We start from the raw sequence: 14,720 nt of genomic DNA, 5'->3' as shown, positions 1-14,720 counted from the left end.
TGTATGTCTAAAGGCTATAAGCTATAAGTGAATTTTACCAACAGATAGCTGAATGGCTTAGATAGATTATAAGAGTTGCATCTTTTGCATGACAACAGTTAAGATAATAGCTCATGAATAGAAAAAATAATAGCAAAGACAATAGCAACGAAAGTCTTGGTGAAGGAACTCTGTCACCTTTTTGTTGGCCAGTAATCATAGTGAAACTTAGGTTATTTATTAATGAATGGTTGTCGCATATCTTCATAAGATTACCGTTTGTAAAATTCTCTTCATTTCAGGTACGACAACAATTCAAGATGATTTTTCTTCAGATGGGGTAAGACCTGATCATTGTTCTGTCATAAACATATCTGAATGCATGTGTCTATTAATTTGTGAAGGTAGAAAGTTTGCACCATTGCCTCCTTAGATACCTTTTCATTTTCATATATTTTCTTTAGTTTTGGTACACGGGTCCTTACATTTCGATAGCTGACACTTGACGACATATACCAATTCATCTATAATTTAGAGTCTTCACAATATTAACACTTGTGATGTCATACACCCTATTATTTTATTGGGGAAATATCAGTTCAGCATGTAAGACCAAAAAGATATTTGTGCCAAACACAGTCAAGACTTGCACCCATAAAGATTCGCACCAATTTGTAAAATTTGTGCCCATTTGCCACTGCAATCTATGGTACAAAGCTAAGAAGCATGGACACTTCTAAAAAGGTGCCGTGTCCATGTTCGTGTTCGTGTCCGTGTCCTACACTTTCCAGACATGTGTGTGACACTCATCCAATCGTGTCCTATTTTTTTTAAATGAATTTAGACTCAAGATATTCTTTGGACACTTGGAGGACACATGTGTCCATTGCTTAATCAAACATGTCCATTGATTAGACAACATGAAACTAATTAAAGCTTAAATAAAATAACTTAGAATACGATGATAAAGAAAAATAATGTCAATTAGTGTTGTATTGCATTTATTTATTCTTTTAGAATGATATATTCATATATATGACATATAATAAATTTACAGAATTATATATTGTGTGTGCCCCCTACGTGTCGTGTGTTTCATTTTTTAAAAATTGCCATGTCAACGTGTCCGTTTCATGTCACGTGTCCGTGTCCGTGCTTCGTAGATACAAAGTGTGTGGGGAATTTAGAGCATAACAAGAATTAAAGTATCTTTAAACCAAGAGTTATGAATAAAGATGGTGAGGTTAAAAGGTATGCAAGGGAAGCTATGGTCGACAAATCCTACCATCACTACGTGTTTGTGCATGTCTATTTATGCATCTCTATGTTTTTGGAGTTAACGTTCTTTTCAATTGGTCACTTAATGGATGCAGATTTGAGGAGATGCCCACGAACAATTTTGTTGAAAGCAGGTAACTGATCTTTGCCCTCCCAAACACACATTAATGTGTATTATTGGGTTTTTTTTTCTTTTTTCCAGGTAACTGATCTTGCCCTTTCTATGATAGTTCATCGGAGCTACTGATAACAGATAAGAAGTTATTTTAGCTTTAACCTAGATAGTTTTGAAGCTAGTGTATCTGAAGGCTAGGGCATAGCACATTTCAATGGAATATTTTGCTTGTACATCAAAGGGGTTACAACTCGCAACAAATGCTGGGTGCTTTCCCCAAATAATCCTGGATGATTGATGACAATAAGATGTGGTTGTCAATAATTTCTCATCATCAACACAGTGAAAACTTATATAACATTGACTCCATTGTAGTTATGCCTTTTGTATTGGTAATTTTCCAAACAAGGAGGTGCCTCTAAACACCTCCCCATTTGTTGATGTTAAGAACAGAAAATGGTTTGCTGAATGGGGATACACTGGAGATCCTGTGATCTCTTCTCTCCTCTTCTTTTTTATTTTTTATTATTATTATTTTTATTTTAAATATAGCCTTTGTTTAGATAGATGACAATTTCAGCATATATGTTTTTGTCATTGGGGTTTGAATGCTTACAACTCACGGTATTGTTGCAGGAAACTGCATTCAGTCTTAATGTTAATTCTGCATTCATTGCTGTTTGGCTTTGCAGCTTCTGGAATTTTGATGCACTGTTCCAGCCACAACAACATCCTGCCCGTGATTCTCATGATACATTCTTCCTGCAAGGTTTGGTTGACTTCAGTTCAACGTCAGTGTCTCCAATTGGTAGATTCTTTCTGATGCTTTTTTGGTGATTATATTTATAGTTCCTCCCACGACGAAGTTTCTTCCTGAAGATTATGTTGAGCGGGTGAAGCGTGTTCATGAGTTTGGTGGCTATGGGTCCAGGGGGTATATGCTCTTTTCTTCCCTAATAGTTTATCTGACTGTGTGAGATGAAATCTAATAGTTTATCTCAGCGTGTGAGAAGAAATCTATTTTCCTGTAGTTATGAATATGATTGGAAAAGGGAGGAGGCAAACAAAAACCTTCTGCGAACTCATACAACTGCTGTTTCCTCAAGGATGCTTTACCGGCTTGCACAGGTTTATCTGCGTTATGTTGTCTAATAACTATAAATATATGCTTTTCATTTTCAATTCATATGCTTTATCTGCATTATGTTGTAGAGCTGCACATTCTGTTATTACATAATACCTACTCTTGCGGGTTGATGATGGTAATAACTAGCAATTTTTACCATTCAAGAGAGAGAGCTTCTCCAGTGATATTACAATAATTAAGTATTTGATGGGGATCTATGGCATGTTGAGTAGCAGATGACATGAATGGCAAGTTTAGGTTAGCTGAACTCTTGAGGGGTTTAATCACTTCTTGTGGAAAATGATACGATGTTTTTATTGGTTTAGCTCTTTATAAATAGTAAATGCACAAAAAGGATGGTTATCTGTTCTGTTCACCCATGGCCTTTTTTCAAGGAAGTTTTGAAAAATAAAATTTGGATGAATTATGCTCTGTGAAGTATGATGTGCATGTTGGCAGATAACAGAAGTCTAAATGAGTGTATGAATCCTTTTCCTTCACATGTTTGCTAGATCTTATGGCTATGGGTATTGTTTTACCCAACATAGTATCAATTTGGGAGCTTCTCTTCTTCTTTTTACTTTTCTTCTCTTTTTGAGGCTTTTGTAAATTACTGTCATTTCTTAATATTAATTGAGGGACTATTATTCCCAGGAAGGTTTTGCTCCCAAAAAGTACTTTTCTATTGATCGCGTATTCAGAAATGAAGCTGTGGATCGAACTCACCTTGCAGAGTTTCACCAGATAGAAGGTATGAGACAATGAATGTTGCTTCCCAAAAAAAGTGTAAGAATGAACGTAAAAGCATCTGCCGTGGAAATACTGGAGGTGCAATCCATTCATATTGCTGTCTTTTCAGCATCAAACCAGGCATTGAATGAGGGACTAAAGGGGTGTAGCATGGCTGACATGTGTTCAGCCTAAAATTGATATCACCTCAGTGCACACTAACCTAGAGTCCTAAATTTCTAAAAAACACGGACACTTCTAAGAAAGTAATGTGGACAGTTCTAAGAAAGTAATGTGTTGTGACGTTGGACATCAACACAACAAATGACATGACACTTGTTGGACACTTCCAACACTTGCACCCATATGAAACACGTTACAAGTTTTAATAAAGTAACTTGGAATCCAATGAGAAAACTAAAATAAGGCAAGTTTATACGTATTTTACTCCTTTAAACTTTAAAATTACTATATTAGACTTAAATATTTATATATAAGCATATAATAATGATTTATCTTTATATATGATACATAATTGTAAAATTTAATATATAAAGAGAAATAGAGAATTGTATTATTGATTGATTTTTATTGTTATATATTACAATGATTCATGATTCCTATATATAGAAGAGGGTGAGTGTGTAGTAGGTAAGGAGTAGGTGAAGTGGAGGTGGTAGTGGTGTAGTGGGTTAGGTTTAGTGGAGTAGGTGAGGTGGTAGTGGTGTAGTGGGTTAGGTTTAGTGGAGTAGGTTTAAGTGGGTGAAGTAGGTGGAGAGTAGGTGGATTTTAACAGCCCCCCGCAAACTCAAGGGGGATAGGAACTAACCAACTTGAGTTTGGAGAGAGTAACAAAACAAGAAAATACATAAAAATAAAAGAGGATAAGAGACACTGTATGGTCGTGTCAGACCATTGGTGAAGACACTGGATGGTGGTGTCATAACGTTGTAGAGGACACTGTATGGGGGTGTCATAACCATGTAGAGGACACTGTTTGGTGGTGTCATAACGGTGTAGAGGACACTGGATGGCGGTGTCAGACCGATGTAGAAGACAGTTTATGGGGTCATGTCGGACCGTTGTAGCAGACATTGTGTGGTCGTGTCAGACCGATGTAGAAGACAGTTTATAGGGTCATGTCGGACCGATGTAGAAGACAGTTTACGGGGTCATGTCGGACCGTTGTAACAGACACTGTTGTGACAGTTGTTGTGACAGTTTACGGAGTCTTGCTGGGCCCTTGTAGAAACTAACCGGAATCAATGTCGGGACAGTTTACTGAGTCTTGTCGGACCCTTGAAGGAGCTAACCGGAATCAATGTCGGGACAGTTTACAGAGTCTTGTCGGACCCCTGAAGGAGCTAACCGGAATCAGTGTCGGGACAGTTTACAGAGTCTTGTCGGACCCTTAAAAAGTCGCACCCTCAAAAGGTGTGCCCAATCTTTCAAAAGGCGTGCCATCAAAAGGCGTGCCCAATCCATAAAAAAGGTGTGCCGGACATGATGACGAGACGCGTGAGTGCCTTGGCTGGCGCGCCCGTTTGTCGTCTGGCGTCAAGTGGCGCGCGATACGCGTGGCTGCCTCGGCTATTTAACCAAGACGGAGGCTGAGGCTTAGGCAGAAAACCTGCTAAAAAACTCAGAAAAAAAAAATTCTTCGTTGTCTGAGAGAGAAACTCTGTAATACTCTGTAACAACTGTTGCCCAGAAAATGGCCTCTTCGTCATGTAGTCTGCTCACTCTCTTTCCCGACCTCAATGAGTCCACAAGAGAGGTAACCGGTGCGGTTGTCAGTGAACGTCAACCAAACACCTCTGGTTTTGCTCCGTTGAACTTTCCGATGCGGTCGGTGGAGCAAAAAATGGCAGTACAAACAGATATTGAAGCCAATCAGTATACACTGAAGTCATGTGTGGAGTCCATGACTGCGGTCACAAACTTGTCGCACCGGCTTCAGAGTAGGACAAATGAGGTGCAGCAGTTAAACGCCCAACTGGCTCTGCTCCAACGCATGTATAAGGATGCGCGAGCAGAGATAAGTGTGCTAAAGGCGGAAAATAAGGAACTGAAGCGGAAAGCCACCGTTATGTTCCGATTTGGAGGTCCGCCTTATGCTGCAGTGGAGGAGCAGGGAGTAGTGAATGTGCTCGGCGGCGCGGGAAACACAAAGGCAGCACCGGCAAGGGCCGCCCAGGACGGAGGCAAAAAGAAGAGACCGGCGGCAGAGTAGTGGAAGTGAGGTCTGTGGGTGGCCGTCTGCAGAAAAGAAAACAAATCTGTGGGTGTTGTGTTTTGGTTTTTTTTTTTTTTTTTTTTTTTGTGTAAAATGGTGATCGGGGTTGATCCCTGAAATGAATAAAATATGGTTTGATGTGCAAAGCTATATATATTTTTTATATTTTTGTTTTTGTTGTTTTTGTTTTTGTTTGTCTCTTTTTTTTTTTTTTTTTTTTTGTGTATTGTGAAAAAGGGAACACAAAAAAGATAAGAGAAATAAATAAAAATTCTATTTTGTGGTGAGGGAGTCGGTGAGGGAGGTGCAAAAGGTGATTAAAAGAAATAAATAAAGAAAGAGTGTGATGATGGATATGGGTATAGATGTAATAAAGGAATGAAAAGAAAGAAATAAAAAAGAAAGAAAAGAAGAAAAGAAAATGGGTTTGTGCAAAAGTAGACAGAGTCGGTGCAATCTATTAGAATAAACATAGATATATATAGATATATATTAAAATAAAAGAAAGTTGAGTGGGTTGATTAAAAAAAGGATTGTGGGTTTGAAAGTGGAAAGATGAGAGAGGAAGCTCTGCTGTTGGGTTGACTGCTGATGTTACTAAAGATCCCGAGAGTGGAGAGACTGTTTTGGAGAGTGGAGTCCTGGTTCTGAGTGATAGAGGCATTTGCTGTATTGACGAATTTGACAAAATGTCTGACAGTGCAAGGAGCATGTTACATGAGGTGATGGAACAACAAACTGTTTCAATAGCAAAAACAGGTATAATTGCTTCACTTAATGCTAGAACATCAGTATTGGCTTGTGCAAATCCAAGTGGCTCACGAGACAATCCCCGCTTGTCAGTAATTGACAATATACACCTTCCTCCTACATTGTTGTCCAGGTTTGATTTGATTTACTTAATTCTCGACAAGGCTGATGAACAGACAGACAGGCGCCTTGCAAAACATATTGTTGCATTACACTTTGAGAATCCTAAGACCTCACAAGAGGATGCCTTAGACCTTCCGACATTAACTGCATATGTGAGCTATGCCAGAAATCATATACACCCACAGTTATCTGATGAAGCTGCAGAACAGTTGACACGAGGTTATGTTGAGATGAGAAGAAGAGGAAACTTCCCAGGCAGCAGCAAAAAGGTGATAACAGCAACACCTAGGCAAATTGAGAGTCTGATACGTCTCAGTGAAGCATTGGCTCGGATTCGCTTCTCAGAATTGGTGGAGAAGAAAGATGTGATGGAGGCTTTTCGTCTTCTGGAAGTTGCATTGCAACAGTCTGCAACAGATCACTCCACTGGAACCATTGGTATGGATCTCATTACAACTGGGGTCTCTGCAAGTGAAAGGATGAGAAGGGAAAATCTGTTATCCGCAACTCGCAACATAATTATGGAGAAGATGCAGATTGGAGGGGCCTCTACTCGGTTCTTGGAGTTACTGGAAGAGTTGGCGTCAATTCGAGCTAGCAGTGGTTATTGGCGGTGATTGGAGAGGAGGTATGTGTTGAGGTCCGGCGGGCGGCCAAGGCGAGACTGCCGCCCGCCGGTGAAGCAAAATTACTAGCTTCTTAACCTTGCTCTGATACCATGTAAAATTTAATATATAAAGAGAAATAGAGAATTGTATTATTGATTGATTTTTATTGTTATATATTACAATGATTCATGATTCCTATATATAGAAGAGGGTGAGTGTGTAGTAGGTAAGGAGTAGGTGAAGTGGAGGTGGTAGTGGTGTAGTGGGTTAGGTTTAGTGGAGTAGGTGAGGTGGTAGTGGTGTAGTGGGTTAGGTTTAGTGGAGTAGGTTTAAGTGGGTGAAGTAGGTGGAGAGTAGGTGGATTTTAACAATAATAAATATATAAAATTATATGTTTTGCATGTGTACCCCACTTGTCATGTCTTACATTTTTTTTAAAAATTCGTGTGGACGTGTTTGAGTAAGCCCTTCTTAGCTAAATTTAGTGGGGCTGTGTAACATTGTCAACAAAACTTAATTTTATTAGATTCTCAAGATGGTTGATTTTCTTCAGGTGCCAACCCTTACCTTACCCAATTGATGAAAGGAGTGAACAATAAACATATTTTGCTAGTTCTTAATGTGGAGCGACCCAGTTGCACCAATTGAACTGATAGGCAAGCAAAAAGGACAAGGCTAGATGAACCTTCTGAATTGCACCGTCATGTCCCATTTCACTTCTATGAATCCATAGTCTTTGTGGGCCATTTGTGAAAATATGATGTTATGAAACAAATGGAGAAGTTTGCAAATAGTGACACTTCATGACCTAAAACTGAATATGCTTCACTGGTTACTTCACTTTCCTTGAGTGGCACCCAGCAAGTAGTGGATTTCTATTTCAAAATGCTATATGATTTTTTTTCCCAATTATTTTTAATGCTACATGATATGGATGAATTACTGAGCTTCCATTGAATAACAAAGGCGCCGTAGTTGATTTTATATGGTTTCTGCTAAACCTTTAACCTGTCTGGATTTCTGTTTTGACTTTAGGGCTCGTATGTGATCGAGGGCTTACTCTTGGCGACTTAATTGGAGTTTTCAATGACTTTTTTACTCGTCTTGGTAATATTTACTCTCGCTTGAACTTTTGATCATGTTCTCTTTTAGTGATGAATGGATTACACTAAACTTCCTATATTTGGAAGTCCCACTAAATGAAGCTTACCAATTTTGTAGTTCATAAACTATTTAATACCAACATACATTTATTTTGCATAGAAAATTAAATAATAATTGAAATCATGATTTCGGAGAAGATATCAAACAACCATTCTGACGAATCAGACTTCCCTTCTTACTACACTTGTGTTCAGGTATGTCCAAGCTGAAATTCAAGCCTGCTTACAATCCATACACTGAACCCAGCATGGAAATTTTTGGGTAATCAATTGTAATTGATCTGACGGGGCTGTTGCATGTGGTGTAGCCAATAATACTATTTTTTTTATCTAATCGTATCTCTGCAACTAGATTAATTCTCCTGCAATTGCTCAGTTATCACGAAGGCCTAAAGAAATGGGTGGAAATTGGAAATTCTGGCATGTTTAGACCTGAGATGCTGCTTCCGATGGGACTCCCAGAAGATGTTCGGGTTATTGCATGGGGCCTTTCCCTAGAAAGGTAAGGAAATTATTATGGGAAAATTATCAAATAAGTCAATAGTTTTTTTACGAAATTTCCATCAAGTCCTATTTATACTAATGTGGAGAGGACTGATTCTTTTGTTGAATGGATATGAAATTTTAATGAGAAAAGTATAACTTATTGGGTTGGTTGTTCTCGTTCTTGTTCATGAATCTTTTTAGAAATGATGAATCGAATTGTCCTGAATCATGTTGACGAATTTAATATTTGGTTGAATAAATGCAATGACAAATATTGCAAAGTAAATCTGCACTGCTGGAGTATATTCTCCGAAAATATTGATAATTTCTTTTATTCTGTGGATCAGACCAACCATGATATTGTATGGGATTGATAACATCCGGGATCTCTTTGGTCACAAGGTACATATACTACATTCACTTAGTACGAGGAAGCAGCTCGCTTTTGTTTAAATTGGGTGGCATGTTAATGATCATTATTATTGGTCTTTGCAGGTGGATCTTAGTCTCATCAAGAAAAACCCTCTATGTCGAATTGGAATAGAGTAGAATGGGGTGGTGTTTTATCCTCATATTTATATCAAAGTTTTCCTTTTTAATAGTTGCCCCCCCCTCTTTGGGAATTAATTGCAAATTGATCCCTTTTTGAAAGTGGTTAATGACAAGAAAACCCCAATTTTAGTTTTTGTTTTATTTTGTAGCAAATGCCAGGCAATGTTCCAGCTTAGATTGTAATATTTGATAAGTCTTCAATTCTGGGCACAGCACGTTAGTCTCACCAGTTTTGTGAACGAATTTCGATGTGTTGCCTGCATATGCATTCAATCTTTGGCTATTTCTCAAATGTTCATATATATGTGAGTCATATATTGTGTGGTAAGTGGTGAGTCATATAAAAATATAATAGTCACTATTTATCGGGGAGCCAGATAAGAAAGCCAAAGGCAGACTAGCAAATTTTGTGTAATTTGTAGGTACATTTTTAGATGGGCTAGGCCATAACTTGATCGAAATTGATAATCCAAAAGGAGTTAATATTTTGGACTGAAATTTCATTTTGAAATCACTTGTCAACTGGTCAAATTATCAGGGAGTTCAGTTTTAATATTAGGTGTCATTTTACTAGGTGTTTATGACTAATGTGATTCAATTTTGAAGTGAACCAATAAATTTGTGTTCATAAGATTTTAGAGATAAGCTGAACGGTAGAGCCTTTGGAATCGAACTAAAATCAGACTACAAAGAAATAGTCTAGCTCTTATTAAGTTTTACGATTTTATTTTATTTTATTTTATTTTATTTTATTTTTTTTTGAGGATAACACAGCAATATAAACATTAACTAAGCAAAAGTCTTACATCAGTAGCAAGTTGGTGAGCAGCGTGAACCACATGACGGTCCACTTTTTGTAAGACAACATGATCAAAAGATTTACACAGACAAAATGTCAGCCAGAATGGATTGGAGACTCCAATCGGATTCTTGAGCATGGTGGTGGAGCAGCAGAAGAAGGACTAGGCAATCTGTTTGAAGAAGCAGATGATTGATGCCGGAATGGATTGCCCAACGCAGAGCATAGAGAACAGCAGCTGCTTCGGCTTGTTGAGGAGATAACATTGAAGGTCCCAAAATAGCTTCATCATAGACTTGGTGATCATCAGAATCAAAGCAAACCCACGCCAGACCAATGCGCTCACCTACAGCAACCCAAGAGCCATCCACAACAATATGTATACGCGGACCAGCAGCAATGCATGGCTTAGTAGTCTGCAAAATAACCTGCTTAACAAAGCTGGGTTGAGGAGAAGAACTAGAGTGAGAAATCTCATAGGGAACATTGTGCAGGGGTGGTAGAAATAATGTTAGTAACTCGGAAGCAAACATGATCGATCGTTCTATGGACACTTCAACTCTATGAAATTCTACAGAGTTACGTTGCATCCAAATGGCCCATAATAAGGCAATGGAGTGTATTACAATCTCCGAGTCATGTATTTGTTGCACCCAGCCTTGAAATCATGAGAAAAAGGATAGAGGTCTTCCCACCCCAAAATCTAAACCCAAAGTCAACCCACATGCTGAAAACACCTGGAACAAATAATATCAATTGGCATCCCCCTTTTCTTTAATTCAGTTTTAACCGGAAGAATATTATGTAGACATTTCCACACAAACAAGATCCATTTAGGGGGGATCTTGATCTGCCATAAGCGTTTCCAAACTTGCCAATCCGGATCAGACCTAGAATGGTCGGGAAACTGTCGGGTCAACGCCTGCCTATAACCCGATTTGACTGAATACTCGCCACTTTTGGTCGGTCCCACACCATTTTGTCCTCAATATCAACTTGAGAGATGTGTATGGATACAATATAAGAGAGAACATATGCAGGAAAAAACAATTTCAATAACTCAAGACGCCAAGACAGTAGCAAGGGATCTATGAAATGTGCAACCCTCAACCCAAGACAAATAGCAGTCCAACCTCGACCTCTACAAGGATTTGAAACAATCGGAATCCATTGATCCTCAAATGGGTTAATACGTTGTCCGTTCCCCACTACCCATTGAAGCCCTGAGGCGAGTAACGAACGGCCCCATAAAATACTCCGCCATCCCCATGAAGAGAACGAAGATTGGCGAATGTCAAGAAAAGAACGCCGTTGACAATATTTACCAAGCAACACTCGCGAAAGTAATAAATTGGGACATGAAAGAATCCGCCATGCTTGTTTAGCTAGCAAAGCTTGGTTAAAACACATAAGATTTCGAAAACCCAATCCGGCCCAGTCTTTTGGGAGACACAGATATGTCCATTTTTTCCAAGATACCCTTTTACCCCAGGAAGAGGCCTAAAGAAACTGACGAATAAGAGACGTAAGCTTATGCTGAAATGATTCAGGCATGCGAAACATAGTCATAAGGTACACCGGAATGGATTGAAGGACGTGTTTGACCAAAATACCCCGGCCTGCAAAATTTAAAAATCACACTTCCAGCCTTGTAACTTGTGGCTAACTTTACTCAAAATTGAAGTAAATATGTCCGACTTTGAGCGCCCGGAGAAACCCAAGTTAGCCCCCAAATAGATGCCGGGTTTTGGGACAACTTTAACTCCAAAAAGAGAAACCAGCCAGTCCCTAGCCAAATGTGAAAAATTGGGACTAAGATAAAGCTCCGATTTATGAAAATTTATACGCAGCCTGGAGTAGTGACAAAAAGCATTTAAAAACCAATGGAAGCACCAAATTTCATCTATCTTATAGTTGAGGAATATAAAACAATCATTAGCAAAGAGCAAATGTGAAATGGGGGGCGACTGTCGACTAATAGCAATACCACGGCAGATGTTAAGAGACGCCAAATGCGCAAATCCTTCCGAAAAGACATGCATCACCAATAAAAACAAATACGGCGAAAGGGGGTCGCCTTGCCGCAGACCCACAGCAGGTTCAAAAAAATTCGACGGGGTGCCATTAACCAAGACAGTAAATTGAACAGTAGATACACATTGAGATATTAATTGAATCCACTTAGGTGAGAAACCCATTTTAGCCATAACCGCTTCAAGGAAAGCCCAACTCACTCTATCGTAGGCTTTATTCATATCCAACTTTAATCCAAAAGAGGACAAACTCCCCTGTTTGTTACGCTTTTTAATATATTCAATAACTTCATGGGCCAACAAAATATTATCGGATATAAGTCGACCCTTCAAGAAAGCACACTAATTATCAGCAAGCAAATCCGGCAGCACTAGACTAAGTCTATTAGCCAGAACTTTAGCGCCTATTTTGTAAAGCACATTGCATAAACTGATAGGCCAATAATCATGAACCGTCAATGGACTCTTCGTTTTGGGAATAAGGCAGATAAAAGTTTTGTTGAGCGGTTTGAATAAGAATCCGATAGTGAGAAAACCCAACACAGCCTCAGTCACAGATGATCCCACAATTGACCAATATTTTTGATAAAAACCAGCTATAAACCCATCTGGCCCCGGAGCCTTAAACTTTCCCATTTGAAAGACAGCCTTTTGTATTTCCTCAGTGGAAAATGGATTTTCCAAGAGAGTAGAATGATTAGGAGTCAATTGAGTATTAATGACACTAATTAAATTAAAATGAGAGGGAAAGGAACCTGAGCCAATGTGAGAGGCCGATGACGATGAAAAAAGGTGCTTAAAATGCGCGACAAAAGCAGTTTGGATATCCTGGGGCTGAGTGAGAACATGGCCATCGTGATCTTGGATGAGAGCAATGCGATTCCGACTCCGTCTCCAGGACGCCATCCGGTGAAAGAATTTTGTATTGCGATCCAATGTTGTTTAGATAGCTGAGCCCAATAAAGCTCCTGCTTCTGTAACAAAATATCAAGATGTAACCGCAGCTCCTGTTCAGTAGAATGTAAGCCCAGATTTGGTAACGACTCTTGGACTTGGCGGAGACGAGCGTGAATGTCGTCAATTTGACCTTGGAGACTCCTGAATGACAAAGTATTATAATTTTTCAAATGTCGGTAAACAATGGTCTGCCTCTGAACACATGAAGCAACATCAGGAATGGGTCTTTGCCAAATTTTTTGGATAATATCATGGGTAGACGGATCTGCTAACCAAACTGCCTCAAATCTGCCCCATTTCGGCCCAAAAGGTTCTATTCGGCTAGTGTCAAGGAATAGCGGACTATGATCAGACCGGTGAATAGGCAATGTAGATTATTCAGTTCAACAAAAAATAATTCTATCTATGTAGAGTCAAATTCAGAAGCATACTATAAATTGTTATGAATATTTTTCAATTTAGTTTCCGTAAAAACACATACTTATAGCAAAAAAAAATATATATATATATATATATCAAATGAGTAGGATAAATGAATACCAAACCCGCAAACATAGGAAGACAGATGAGGGCGGTGTTGTTTTTTAAAAATTTCGGGTGCATGTCGGGTGGAAAATACACCGTGATAATGGGATCCTAGCTAGGAATGGCAATGGGGCGGGGCTGGGGATCACCCTGCCCGTCCCCGATCCTTGATGGTAAGAATGTCCTCGGCCCCAATCCCCGATGGGGAACCTATTACCATCCCCGGCCCCGTCCTCTAACGGGGATCGGGTTTTCCCGATCCCGAAAATTCCTCGGATCCAAAAAAAAAAAAAAATGTAGTAACAACAACATCCTCAACATCAACATCATCAACAACAATACCATCAAACAACATCAACAACACACAAATCTGAGTAGAGAGAGATAGATCTGAGTAGAGAGAGAGAGAGATCCATCTGCTCAGATCTGGCGTGGCAAAGGGAACGTCATCGTCGTCGGAGGTCTCGGAGGATAAGGAGGTGGCCTTCATCGGAGAAGGAGGAAGAGGAGTTGGCGCTCGTCATCGTCGTCGTCGTCGGAGGGTCTGATTCTGTGGAACGTCGTAGTCGTCAGAGGGAACGTCGTCGTCGCCTGTAGACACCTTATTCGGCAATTATTTTGTAAACACCTTATTTGCCATTGATCTTCATCACAAGAACTACACAGCAGAGAGAGAGAGAGAGAGGCTGAGAGAAGTGAGTGTGATGTGAGTGAGAGAGAGGGCCTAAACATATAATATAATATATATATATATATTATAATAACTAGACGGGGATTAGTCGAGGCGAGGGCGGGCCGGGGCCGGGGTTGGGGAACCTATCCCTGTTCCTGGCCCGAAAATCATCGGGGATATAATTTTCAATACCATCCTCGGCCTTATGGGGATAATTTTCGGAAAAAAATCGTTCCAATCGAGGTCGGGGGATCGGGTCCCCATCTGGCCGGGTTTAAATTGCCATTCCTAATCCTAGCCTATGGACACCCATGGATCCAATTCAAATATATGAATTTTATTTTTCTTCAAATATATGATTTTTTTTTTAATTCATCAGATTAAATTAAGTGATGTTTTTTAAAGGATAAATTATAAATACATTTCCTGAGATTTATTTAAAATATAAATTTTCTCCTGTGATTTGAAAAATTACAAATACTTCTTATTAGAATTTTTTATTTAACAGAATAAACTAAAAAATGAAATTCATAATTGTTCGTTTATATAATAATAAAATTATTTATATTATTAATTGAAACATATTTT

The 14,720-nt window shown here is 39.0% G+C and overlaps 1 protein-coding gene across 18 annotated transcripts in view; it reads left to right on the top strand.

Moving 5' to 3' along the window:
* Positions 1-9,428, top strand: part of LOC114271447 (phenylalanine--tRNA ligase alpha subunit, cytoplasmic) — a 143,227-nt gene extending 133,799 nt beyond the window's left edge. For 16 of the 18 annotated variants that reach the window (XM_082904643.1, XM_082904646.1, XM_082904640.1 and 13 more), the window contains 11 exons: positions 282-319; positions 1,353-1,391; positions 2,065-2,141; positions 2,222-2,306; positions 2,404-2,500; positions 3,153-3,249; positions 7,980-8,051; positions 8,303-8,369; positions 8,484-8,609; positions 8,941-8,995; positions 9,089-9,428. In XM_082904643.1, the coding sequence (XP_082760769.1) occupies positions 282-319; positions 1,353-1,391; positions 2,065-2,141; positions 2,222-2,306; positions 2,404-2,500; positions 3,153-3,249; positions 7,980-8,051; positions 8,303-8,369; positions 8,484-8,609; positions 8,941-8,995; positions 9,089-9,142 (807 nt within the window). In that variant the 3' untranslated portion in view covers positions 9,143-9,428. The remainder of the gene's footprint in view (positions 1-281; positions 320-1,352; positions 1,392-2,064; positions 2,142-2,221; positions 2,307-2,403; positions 2,501-3,152; positions 3,250-7,979; positions 8,052-8,302; positions 8,370-8,483; positions 8,610-8,940; positions 8,996-9,088) is intronic. The other 2 variants (XR_014350262.1, XR_014350261.1) reach the window with 1 other exon arrangement.
* The last annotated feature ends 5,292 nt before the right edge of the window (positions 9,429-14,720 follow it).

The sequence above is a fragment of the Camellia sinensis genome, chromosome 2 (assembly GCF_055761805.1).
Source record: "Camellia sinensis isolate YWXY chromosome 2, ASM5576180v1, whole genome shotgun sequence".
Lineage (NCBI taxonomy): Eukaryota > Viridiplantae > Streptophyta > Magnoliopsida > Ericales > Theaceae > Camellia > Camellia sinensis.
This window is presented reverse-complemented; position numbering and strand designations above follow the sequence as displayed.